The following is a 12,592-nucleotide window of genomic DNA, read 5'->3' on the forward strand; positions in this document are numbered from 1 at the left end:
CATACACACGTTTATATTTATTTGAACCAATCTATTTTCTGAGATATAAACTTTATTTAGGTTTTACTTCAAGGCACTTTAACTTTAAATAATTTCTCAAAGCACTTCTTCTCTCTTTTCACGTCAACTTTGAATAATTCCTCAATTCACTCATCTCTGCACTTTATTCACTCATCTCTTCACTTTATTCACTCATCTCTTCTCTTTATTCACTCATCTCTTCACTCATCTCTTCACTCATGCCTTCAGATCTCCAACAGCTGTCTCCAGAACCTTTTCAGGAGGAAAAACTACCGCCTCCATCCCAAAAAATCCCCGGGATCCCACCTCCAGGTTCACATTCGGGAACTCCACTTACAAGCAGAATCATTTCCTCTTTAAGCTTCATCCAGAAGTACTCCATTCTTCCCTTTGCCGGATTCTCACTAATCCATCTTTCCTCGGTTGTCGTTTTGCCCGCTCTCTTCGGGGTCGACGCAGGAAACGAGGCGATCGACGTGGGTCGTGAACTCTACCAGACTGCCAACTTGGAGCCTATTGTGTTGGGATCAGTCGTGGCCCATGTTGCTTCTGGTGTACTGTTGAACCTCCTGAGGAAGTTGATCGACTTGCGGAAGCACGGAATAGCAAACAAAGCATCGAAAGGCAAGAAAAAGCCCGTTGCCAAGCCCCGCAACAATGAAGGAACCGTCAATGACGTCAATGAAGGCTTGGGCGGAGTTTTGTCCATACTGGGATTCAGCTCAATCAAATCCATCACGTATCGGTGGTTTGGAGTTTCTCCTCTCAGTTTTTCTGGATACGTACTCATCCCACTTCTCGCCGGTCACGTGCTCAAGATGAGGGTTAACCCGCTTCTTGTTGATGGCGATTCCTCGTATGTTGATCTCTCGTACATGTCATATGCACTTTCAACTTCCAAGGTCGTGTTTCCCTTTTACGCTTTCCTGGTTTTTGTTGGTGCCTATCATATGGTTTCGGGTTCGAACCGGCTCTTGGGTCTTTTCTCAAGAAAGGCCAGAAAGGTTGCTTACATTGTCATATACTCGTTGCTGTCGTTAAGTGTAGTTAGTTTGGTGAATATTCTGAGAATGCCACCTGTTGTGGCAAGTATGGCCGAGAGATTTTCGAGATACATTGATTACATATGAGGATGTATGTGTTATTTATTTATGAGCTGGCTGGTAGCTTTATATGAGCCTACTGTTGACTTATTCTATTTATGAGCTGGCCGTTAGCTTTATTTCAAACTTTATTTCTATTTAGGAGCTGATCTGTTCATCTGCTACTTGTTTATAATCTTATAACGGGCCTGAAACTATTCATCAGGCATCGCAAATGTATTTGACAATTCTTAGTTTTGTACATAGTTATTAGTTTCAACCAAATGAATAAAGCAAAGGATTCTAAATGAGCATACCAAATATTGACTATTTAAAGTATTAACTATTTCATATATTTACCATTTAAAATATTAAGTATTTCAAAAATTGACTATTTAAAGTATTAACTAGTGCACATATTGACTACTTCAAGTATTGACTAACCAGAGTATGTTGTAACAGTTTTGCTATTATGTCTCATTTTACGATCTACTTCCGGCTTAAAGACAGAAGGAAAGCCACAAATTGTCAATGAGGATCTAGCTAGTTCTTGATTAGAATTCACTAAAGATAGCCAATGAGTGCAGCAAACCTTATGTTTGGTCTTCCTAGAGCACTAATTTTAAATTTCATCAACTTTGAGGCTAAAAGACACTTCGACAATTTACAAAGCCCCCAACTTCTCAATTTACTGTACCAAATACGTTATTTACAATGAAGCTTTTAAAAGAGTTGATAGGATGAAAGGCAGTACAAGTTCCTAAATTCCAGTAACCTTAAATTCTAAAAAGCCATGTTAGTTTGCAATCAAGCTATTCCTAATTGATTTCTTGGCTTCCTCTAGCCACTTTACTTTTAAGTTATTTGATTGTTGCAAATTACGATAGAACCTGTACAAAGAATTAAAGGTAACAAACGAGTGTACCAAATTAACCTATAAATTTTCATCTATTTCATGATGGAACATTTACAGTACCAGAAAGTGGACTAAAGCAACTAAATTGAGGTAAGTCTTAACTACTATGTATGCCGTATTAAACTTGCTTTCACTAGAGATCATCAAGCAATCAATCTAGACTCTTAAGCTTTCTGTGGTAATTTTACCATTAACTGATTGAAAATAACGAGATAAATGTCTAAATTTCTAATGGTACTGGGTTGTAATTTCGATCATTGGAGGCAACCAGATGCGATCTTGACATTTGCTATTAAGTTATTTCACTACTAGTTTCCAGCAAGAAGGATAATAGAATCCAACGTCCAAATGGACATATCATTTTTAGTGGGAAATTTGTAGAAATAACAAGTTACACTGTTTACTAGGCAAGTGCTGAAATGCAGAGACATCTGGAGTAATGATCAGACTTGAATCTGTCAAGGTACTTTATGAGTTGGTGCTGAAAAGAATGTCGTAGAGATCCAGCAGCTTCAATCTCATAGAGATCAAGCATCATCAATCTGCAACCGTTAAGATACTTTGAGGATAAAGAATGTAGCAGATCAAGATACTTTATGAATTGGGCTGATAAAGAATGTCGGAGATCAAGATATTTTATGATTTGATCTGAAGATAAGGAATGTTATAGATCAAGTATCTTCAATCTGCAACGGTTAAAATACTTCAAAGAATGTCACAGATCAAGATACGTTATAATATTGTGCTGATCAAGTTTCTTCAATGTCACAGTTCAAGACACTTTATGATTTGGCTGATAAAGAATGCACACAAGCATCTTCAACTATCAAGTTACTCAAACCCAAGCACTCTAAACGGCATACAATACACCCCAAAGCAGATATTTACAAAATTAGGCCTATATACAGTACATTCAGCCGGAGCAGGACTGGCAGCCGGCGGGATCCAACGCGTTGCACATGGGAACGCTGTTGGAGCCATCTTTGGCATCGTTGCCGGCGATGCTACCCCGGATCCGGGAATTTCGTCTCCGGGCAGCCTCAGCAATCCGGCTAGTGCGAGATTCGCGCTCCATCGTCGGGCTCAAGGTGAACTTGATGGCCTGGGAGGCGGCCTGGGTCCTCAAGTAGTACATGCCGGTCTTCAAGCCCTTGTGCCAGGCATAGAAGTGCATGCTGGTCATCTTGGCGAGTGTGCAGTCCTTGAGGAAGAGGTTCATGCTCTGTGATTGGTCAACGTAGGGAGCGCGGTCGGCAGCCATGTCAATGATGATCTTCTGCGACATGTCCCAGACGGTCTTGTAGAGTTGCTTGGTGTGTTCCGGGATGCCGGCTATGTCCTGGATGGAGCCGTTTGCGGCGATAATCTGGTCCTTCATGTGTGCATTCCACAGGCCCAGGCGGTCTAGATCATCGACGAGGTACGAGTTGACCACCTGGTGCTCGCCAGAGAGAACTCTTCGTGTGTAGATGTTGGAAGTGATGGGCTCGAAGCACTCTGTGAACCCCAGGATCTGTGAGGTCGATGCTGTGGGCATGAGGGCCACCAAGAGCGAGTTGCGGAGGCCAAAGCGGCGGATTTTGGCCTTGAGCCCAGGCCAGTCCCACAGATCCCGGGTTTCTGCAGGCTCTGTGCCCCACATGTCGTACTGGAGAACCCCGTTTGCCGCCGGGGAGCCCCGGAATGTCGAATACGGGCCCTCCCGCCGGGCCAGGTCCGCCGACTGGTCCAGGGCCGCGTGGTAGATGGTCTGGAAGATGGCTTTGTTGAGGCGGCGAGACTCCGGGCTGCCAAACGCGTACCGCAGCCTGAAAAACGCGTCTGCCAGGCCCTGGACACCGACTGCAACGGGCCTGTGCCGCGTGTTCGACACTCTGCACTCGCCCAGAGGGTACGCACCCACGTCTATCACGCGGTTGAGGTTGCGGACAAGCACTCTGACCACATCGTGAAGCTTGTGCAGGTTGAAAAAACGGCCTCCTTGCCCGTCGTCCTCCACAAACATCGGCAACCCGACAGAGCCAAGGTTGCACACCGCGATCTCATCCTTGCACGAGTACTCGACGACCTCGCAGCAGAGATTCGACGACTTGATCGTGCCGAGGTTCTTCTGGTTGCATTTCGCGTTGCACGCGTCTTTGTAGAGCATAAACGGCGTGCCAGTCTCCGTCTGCGAGTAAAGAATCCTCTCCCAGACCTTGCGAGCCTTCACCTGCTTCAGGTACCGGCCCTCTTGCTCGTATTGCTCGTACAGGGACTCGAACTCGGCCCCCCATGTGTCCGACAACCCCGGGGCCGTGTCCTCGGAGAAAAGACTCCACACCTGGTCCTTCTCGACCCGCCGCATGAACAAGTCAGGAATCCACAATGCATAGAATAGATCCCGGGCCCGCATCTCCTCCTTGCCGTGGTTTTTCTTCAAATCGAGGAATTCCATGATGTCTGCATGCCACGGCTCCAAATACGCACAAATCGCACCGGGCCGCTTGTTTCCGCCCTGGTCCACATACTTGGCCGTGCTGTTGAACACCCGGAGCATCGGAACTATGCCGCTGGACGTCCCGTTGGTGCCCGAAATGTACGTTCCGGCCGCCCGAACGTTACTGAGGTGCATTCCGATCCCGCCCGCGGCTTTCGAGATCATCGCACACCCGTGCACCGTCCGGAAGATCCCGTCCAACGAGTCGCTCTGCAGGCCCACCAGGAAGCACGACGAGAGGTTCGGGAACTCCGTTCCTGCGTTGAACAACGTGGGGGATGCATGCAGCAGAAATCTTCGCGACATGAGATCGTAACTCTCGAAGGCATCGCTCAAACTGTCCAAATGGAGTGATAGGGCCACCCGCATCAACAAAAACTGGGGCGTCTCGTGGCACACACCGTCCATTTTGAGCAGATACGACTTCTCGAGTGTCCTGAACCCAAAATAGTCGATGTCGAAATCTCGCTCGGCAACTATCTGCCTGTCTATCTCCTCTCGGTGTGCCATCACCAGCTCGTATAGGTCCCTGGCAATGAGATGCTTATACGAAATCTTAAGTCCCTTTCTGCGCCTCCCTGTCCCCGGCTTGTACGCCCTGAGCATCTCCAGGTTTTGCGAAAATCTTGCCGGCACTCTTTTCTGAAGATGCCTCTCAAGAATTCGTGCTGCCAGGTTCGAATACTGGTAGTGGCTCGTAGTCAGTGCTGCCACCGTCTCTGCCGTAAAATCGATAAGCTGCGGCACCGTTAACTCGTCCGGAAGCCCTTCGCAAACCTTGTCCAAAACCTTATCTGTTGAAATATACTTCTTGTTCAATCCATGCGACAGCTTCTCGATATATTGCCTGAGCCTCGGCCTGTCGAATCGCTGCCTGCTGCCCTTGGCTTTGTTCACCACCCACACTTGTCTATTCCGCTCTGTCATGTTGTTGCTTTGGGTAAAAACTGGAACAATAAGCGACGACAACCGGTGTGTTGTACATGGGTAGTGCGAGATAAGATAAAAAATGAGGAATGAAAAGAATGAAAAAGAAGGAAAAAAGAAGAATGAAAAATTCAAAATTGAGAATGAAGAGGAATAAAAAAATAGGCTAAATGAATAAAACTAAAAATCTCAGATGCACCCTAAAATCTTAGACGCAGTCTAAAAAATAGTGTGGCATAAAATATGTGTAATATTTCAGTTAATTAGCCACCCATTACTTTGTGAAGTTTTGCTATAACTAGTATTGGATATTTTGAGGCTAGAGAAAGGAAAACTAGAGAACTAAGTAAGAAAGTTAAATGAACTTAATAAATATGGGAAAGTGCAATACTTAAACACCTTTAATCCTTATCAGCGAGGCTTTCTTCGGCAGCTTAATGTAGACGCGACTATCGACGTATCTATTACAGTAAGGTAAACCACGCTCTAGGTCTCATAATGATGCTTACATCTCAGTAATCTACCCAAATTTGTCATTCTACTTCTTTTGCTACTTCAAATCAAATCATTATGCAAAAGCTATTTATTAAGTTAAATTGTCTATTATTACACCAAGCATTCCACGCATCCCACCCATAGAATACATCCCTACACCACTCACACGCTTTGGTAATGTCCCATACTTAGCGTCAAAATCCACTTAACATTCGTTAACAGGTACTTGCAGGCCTCAGTCCAGTCCTCGTTAGATTGACGGGCCGATGGGCAAATGCTGTGCCCCCCAATTTTGTTCTTTGACATTCGAAAAGGAAGTTCGTTTTCAGGACTGATTTTTTTCAACTCATCTGCAATTCTCCTGATGACATCTAGAAGAGCCATCATTCCGGCATCTAGTTTATTGTGTGTGAATATTCGGCCAAGTGAGAACTCTCCCACACTGTAAAGATCGAAAACCTTCTTGAGCTTCTTGTCCGGATCGTTTTTATCCTTTTCAATCCGCTCAATTCGAGATGTCGACCCCATTGGCACGAGAATGTACTCGGGAATGCTAATATTCAATATTCGGATGCAAACGGAAAGAAGAAGAACTATATGGCCCAAGGCAGCATTGATTTCATTCCAAGAGATGCTTTTATCGTCGGCTATGCCAAGCCTGAGCTCGTTTATCCGCCCAACCGGTCCGTCAAACGTAATATCAAATGTATCTGTAAACACATTAGCTTTTCTGAGAGTGTCTAGTTGGTCCATGTTTGACTGATACATGGATTTTGCTCTTCCTAGATCATCCATGCTGCTTCTGAGCTTCATCTCGTACTCGTTTCTCTGCAGGTAACACTCATTTTCCTTCTTTTCTACCTCTCCCAACTCCACCTCTGCATCTGTGAGCTCTTTCTTCAACTGCTTTCCCTTTTCCTCGGCCTCTTTGATTTGCTGCAGTAAGCTTTGCTCCTCCTTCTCTAGTTTCTCGTATTTCTTCAAGTCCTCGGCAGATTTCTCGTTGTTTGGCCCATTTTGCCGCTGCAGTTTTCTCAAAAACTCAACATACATGTTTTTCTCCTCGGTTAGTTGATTAAGTTTGTTCTCCATCTCTTTGATCATTGCATTGGCACAATCGCTACACACGGGATAGTCTAGCTCGTATTTTGACGATATAATGTTGAACATGTTTGTAAATGTATTCACGCGATCGCTTATTGCGTGCTGATCTTCTATTGTCTGCTGATCTTCTATCGACTGCTTATCCGTCTTGTGTGTCTTGCTTTTTGAACTTAAAGTTGTCGCTTCACTTTCTTTCGTCCTTTCACCAATTCCAGTATCCTCGTTTTTTGCATCCCTTTCTTCTTTGAGAACTACAAACGACCCATCGTCCTCTGTAGAACTATCTATGCCTGCCTGCCTGTTTATCAACGGCTTTCCGTTACTGTTTGCTAACGCTTCATTTAAAAGAGCCCTTCGTTCTTCGGATATAAAAACCGAATTCGTATCCAAAAACTCGCTTTCATTCCCTTCACTATCATGCCAATCAACACCTGCATACTTTGCACCTTCTGTAATATTGTTTAGAACACTTTTTGGCCTCTGTGTGTAGTTTGTTGTCAATAATCGTCTTTGGGCATCGCTTATATCTTCAAGAGACTTATCAAGCGTTAATGGAAGTTTGCATCGCTGGCAGATATATTCCGGCATTGTGGTGTATTCAATGCTAATATGGTCTGTACCTTTTGGTATGTAATTTTCAATATTGTGTAACTTTCCAGTTGTGAGATGTATCGATAGTCCAGGAAAGAGTAGGAATAGATAGAAAGATAATAAAAAAAAAAAAAAAAAAAAAAAAAGCATCTCTTATCGCTTCAAGGATTTCTACTATCTAATTCCAAGATGTGTGAAAAAGAGCAATTGAGCATTAAATGGAATGAGCTTGCTACACAATCATGATGAATTCATCGTAAAAAGGATTTACAAACCAGCTCAAGAAGAATTTATGAAAATGCAGTAATATGAAAATACAAAACCAACATTTGCAAAAGAATACAACATACAATTAACATTTACATAAGATGTAATACAACTAGCATCGACATAAGATGTAATACAACTAACATTTACAAAAAAATAGTATCCTCATTAGTACAAAAAAACTGAATTCTCAAGAATGGAACCGGGCAAAACGTGATATTTCATTTGGCATCTATAGAAAATATAATATCACTGTCAGCCTTTGGATCGTATGGCTTCAACAAAAACTTGGAGAACTTCTTCAAGTTGCTCAAGCCACGGATTTCATTGCCGCACAAAGGCATCTTCACCAAGTGGTAGTCCTCATAAAGCTCATCCATCTGGTCAAGGTACTTCTTCTGCATTTTCCAACGAGATTTGCATCTCTTGCACTGATCATCATCAGCGAAAAGAAGCTGGTTCACCACTATAGTGTTGACATCCATGTGATACTTCATCAAGTCCTGGATCAACCTCTCGGTCTCGTATAGGGATAGGAACTCAGATATGCAAACACAAACAAAGGTGGTGAGATCTGGATTCTGGAACTGCTTGTTGACCTCCGAAACCTCCTCCTTTATCTGTGCAAGCTTTCCGAACAACTCCTGCTTTTGTTCGCCTCCAAGCATGCCCATTAGTGGTCCTAATCTGCCACTAATGTCATTAAACTTGTCCAGTAACGTCTCTAGGGTGTGTGGAAGCTGCAAAAAACGAAGCGTGTGTCCTGTTGGTGCTGTATCAAAGATGATGGTCTCAAATTGCACCTTGCTCTCATCTGGATGCTTCTGCTTCTTGATGTGCTTCAAAACCTCCATAAACGAAAAAGCCTCGTCGATTCCGGGAATCGAACCCGTAACCTCAGTCATCACGTTTGTTAGAGGGTCCTGAGGGTTGATTCCCAGCTTGTTGTTGGTGGCAAACTCCTCCAGAGTTCCTGATGGGTCGATTTCCATACATGACAAGTTTGGCAAACCTTCAACAACTCTGGCATCTTTTCCGAACTTTTGGTCAAATGCATCGGAAAGATTGTGTGCAGGATCTGTTGAGATGAGAAGATAATTCTTGTCCGGGTGGTTTAGTGCCATCTGGATCGAAATAGATGAGGATGTTGTAGTTTTTCCAACTCCACCTTTACCTCCAACAAATATCCACTTGAGGGAATCTTCGAGAACCACCTCTTTCAATGATGGCTCGACCACCAGATCTGTGTCTTCCATGATTATCTTGCTGTAGAAAAGAGTAGTGTGTGCTTAATTAATTGAACAGCTCTTGTGACGAGATGAAAAGAGGCCAAAGTGTAAATCTTGAATCTCAACATTTCGTTGCGATCTTGGCCTTTTAAAAAAGCGGAATAAAAAATGGCACCGGGATTTTTGGGGGTTCTCATTTGATTTTTTATTTTCTTACGTATTCTCTTCGCGGGTTTATCTGTGCGGTTTGTCTAGAAGGATCTAGTTGGCAGAAGAAATAATTCAGATGAGATGCCACTAGTTTGAGAAATTGCCATATTACTTCCAATTTAAAGCTCGATTCAGACGAGTGCGTGCCCAAATATGGCGTATCTTGCATTTTCTTTGTAGGATTGTATGTTGGCTCGGGTAATTGCTATGCGTTAATCACTATGTGTCAATTACTGTGCGGCAACATACATAAGGGAATAGTAATTAGACCAATTAGGGCGATACTTCCTGATTTAATAATTGCTTGATTTACAAATCGACTAAACGTCATAGATGGCCAATTGAATGGGTGTTACATGCTGTATAGATAAACTATGTATAGCTGCACATCTGATTACATAAGCGTATAGATGGTAATTACGTAACCCATGAATAGTCATTACATAATCCGGCGGGTTTAGATTACGTAATCACCCGGATGCGACTTGGATAATAATCCCTGGGACCGTTCATACGTGCACTAATTACCTGCGTTAATCAGCTCATTTCTCCGCTGTTCGACCTCTCTTCCCCCTGAAGAACCTTGCCGTTCTCTCGATCGACTTGTCTAAATCGGTACTGCCCGGTATTATTCGTTTTTCAATCCATTGGGACAATCCATTTTTCACATTAGCCGTTTGGTATCTGGCGTCTATTAGGAATATTACTGCGTAATCGTTTATATTTCTGATTGCTCTTCCCACAGACTGGTTCACGGCCCGCATACAGATGTCCTTGTACAATTCTTTAGCCTTTCTCTTGGCTGTGCTTGCTGTATCTCCGTGCTGTAGGGATTTCCGCTCAATGTATCTGCTTTTGGCTATTAAATCACCACTTTTAATATTTGGGTATGGGAGTCCAACCATTACCACAGATCTCGCCATGTCATCTGAGAAGTTTATGCCTTCAGACATCTTTCCACCGACCACAGAAAGAAGAATTGCGCCCTTTTGATCATCCTCGTTGATCTGCGAGCTGTAATCTCGAAGAATTTCGTCCACGTTTGTGCTTCTGGACTCCTTGAACACCTTCTTGAACTTTTCTAGCTTCTGGATGGTGTTCAACTTCTGCAAGTGTGCATATACCTGATCCAAGTACTGGTAGCTGGTGAAAAAGACAACCACACCTTTAGGAACAGAGGCCGAAATGCGGATTAATGCATCAGCAAGGCCGTTGAGGACGTCTGCCCTATTTCTGGAGCCATAAGTGAACTCCATGGCTGTTTCCCCCACTCTGGATATCGTGTATGCCTCCAAGTTCTCATCGGGAATAATGTGGCTGCAGCTAAACGTGTTGATCATGCTTTTGTCAATATACGGCACAAGAAAGTCCGTGAAGTTGCTCATTGGCTGCATTGTGCCTCCAGCAAGAAGAACACATCTCGAATCCCGAACCACGTCTGCAAACGGCTCACTTGGGTCTAGAAGAAGGTAGTTTAAGGTGATTTTATCGACATTTTCGCCGCCTGCATCCTTGTCAACATCGAAAAAGAACTTGCCGCTCTCTGCTGTGTTTGCCAAAGATGACATAAACGCTCTCACTTTGAAAAGCAATGGGGCGGAAGCCCGCCTGCTCTCCGTTATCTTATCCATGTAGCTCTGGAGCTTAAAGGCGATCTTCGAGTTGTTGATGTAGGCTTGGAGAGGGTACACATTGAGAAGATCGCCAGTTGTTCCTGCGAAGATCTCGCTGGCATCAACTTCAGTGCCTGGTTTGGCTCTAGACCTGTCTATTTCTCGTGCGATGAACTTGCCCACCAAAGAGAGTAGCTTGTAGAGCTTGGAGAGGTTGATGCGGTTTCCGGCATTCATCCTGGAGAAAAATCGGTGCGTGTAAAGCCTGATGGCACGCCGAACAAGCTTGATTTCGCCAAACGAGATGCTCGAGGAGTTCATGCTGCTTATTGCATCCATTAGGTTGTGTGCCTCGTCGATAATAACGATGCTGTCGTGTAAATCGATGCCAAGCGAGTCCCTGGTCTCTCTCTGAAGAAGCAACTGGTACGGAAGAGAGATAATCTCTGCAACAGGCACTCCTTCTCGAATACTGTAATACGGACAAGCTCTGAGCTCCTCACCTATGCTGGCATAGTCCTCGATGTCGTGGACTGCCGAAAATCCCACATCCCGGACCTCATCCATGAGTTCAGCCTCGTTTGGAACGCTTCTTCTAACCATAAACGGGCATGATTCGTCTTTTGGCAGATGCTCCTGGCCCAATTTATCGTTTTGCGTGTCTTTTTCTCGCTGCAATTTGCTCATCCCACCTCCTCTCTGCATCGAAAGGCACTTCTCATTCATCAGCTGCGCATCTTTCAACTTCACAACTTCCTCATTCACGCAAAGCTGCTTTCTCGAGCCTAAAGGTAGATACTTGATTTTTTCGTGCACCCCAGATATCGAGGACGGGAAATCAGTCATCCTCAGCTGTGATGAAAGCTGGCTGAGTTGGGAATGTGTTCTGGATGCAAAGAATATCTTGATTGGTGACTCGTTCATCGCACTGCTGCTCTGGGAGGGCACTTTCTGGTGTACGGATGTCCGCTGCTCCACCTTCTCGAGGAGATTCTTCACCTCTTGCTCAACTTGCGAGTACTGCTTCTGTATGGAAGATGAAGCCACAGTTGGTTGTCCAGATTCCACACTGTGGTCCGTGTAATCCTCTGGTGCAAGGTCGTCCATGCTCAAATCTGCACCGCCCGGTTCTTTGCGGCGTTTTCTCACGAATCGAACACTTCCGCGTGCTTTGTGCATGCCTGGATCCTCGAGACTGCCGGAAATCATCCTTGCACCTTCTTTCTCCAACTGCTCAAGATGCTTCTCATACTGCCGGGCATCTTGCACCGCCCGCCCCACTATCTTTTCCTCGTATGCCTTCTGGACCCACGCCGGTTCATCATCCTCCTTTGCGCCGAGTTTTTTCTTGAGTTCTGCGCCTCTTTCCATCTTTTTATACTGTCGTAACCAGCACATTGCCGAACAGATCAAAGAAAGGGTCTTTCCCGTGCCTGTGGGCGACTCAAATATGCCAACCTTGTAATCGCCATCGATTGTTTTGTATATTTGCTCCATCAATTGCATTTGCACGTCATACGGCTTTTCGAATGGCTGGTAGAACTTTCTTGCTTTAGCATCTTCAATTTTTCCAGTGTGCTTTCTTTCATTGTGGATTTCCACCTGGGTTGTTTGCGGCTGCATTCAGACGCTCGTGGAGTATATTGTGGGGTGGTTGG

The 12,592-nt window shown here is 44.5% G+C and overlaps 5 protein-coding genes across 5 annotated transcripts; 1 reads left to right on the plus strand and 4 right to left on the minus strand.

Moving 5' to 3' along the window:
• Positions 1-239: 239 nt before the first annotated feature.
• BRETT_005041 (uncharacterized protein) lies at positions 240-1,151 on the plus strand (the record flags this gene model as incomplete). Its single annotated transcript, XM_041283526.1, has 1 exon — positions 240-1,151. One exon carries the CDS (start codon positions 240-242, stop codon positions 1,149-1,151), a length of 912 nt encoding a protein of 303 aa, XP_041136878.1.
• A 1,781-nt stretch (positions 1,152-2,932) lies between these two features.
• Positions 2,933-5,425, minus strand: BRETT_005042 (uncharacterized protein; the record flags this gene model as incomplete). The annotated part of the gene is made up of 1 exon (XM_041283527.1): positions 2,933-5,425. The coding sequence occupies one exon, from the start codon at positions 5,423-5,425 to the stop codon at positions 2,933-2,935; it is 2,493 nt and encodes an 830-aa protein (XP_041136879.1).
• A 657-nt stretch (positions 5,426-6,082) lies between these two features.
• BRETT_005043 (uncharacterized protein) lies at positions 6,083-7,612 on the minus strand (the record flags this gene model as incomplete). The annotated part of the gene is made up of 1 exon (XM_041283528.1): positions 6,083-7,612. The coding sequence occupies one exon, from the start codon at positions 7,610-7,612 to the stop codon at positions 6,083-6,085; it is 1,530 nt and encodes a 509-aa protein (XP_041136880.1).
• Positions 7,613-8,103: 491 nt separating this feature from the next.
• On the minus strand, positions 8,104-9,138 carry GET3 (Golgi to ER traffic- protein; the record flags this gene model as incomplete). The annotated part of the gene is made up of 1 exon (XM_041283529.1): positions 8,104-9,138. One exon carries the CDS (start codon positions 9,136-9,138, stop codon positions 8,104-8,106), a length of 1,035 nt encoding a protein of 344 aa, XP_041136881.1.
• Positions 9,139-9,863: 725 nt separating this feature from the next.
• Positions 9,864-12,557, minus strand: BRETT_005045 (uncharacterized protein; the record flags this gene model as incomplete). The annotated part of the gene is made up of 1 exon (XM_041283530.1): positions 9,864-12,557. One exon carries the CDS (start codon positions 12,555-12,557, stop codon positions 9,864-9,866), a length of 2,694 nt encoding a protein of 897 aa, XP_041136882.1.
• Between the last annotated feature and the right edge of the window lie 35 nt (positions 12,558-12,592).

Source organism: Brettanomyces bruxellensis, chromosome 7 (assembly GCF_011074885.1).
Source record: "Brettanomyces bruxellensis chromosome 7, complete sequence".
NCBI classification, from domain to species: domain Eukaryota; kingdom Fungi; phylum Ascomycota; class Pichiomycetes; order Pichiales; family Pichiaceae; genus Brettanomyces; species Brettanomyces bruxellensis.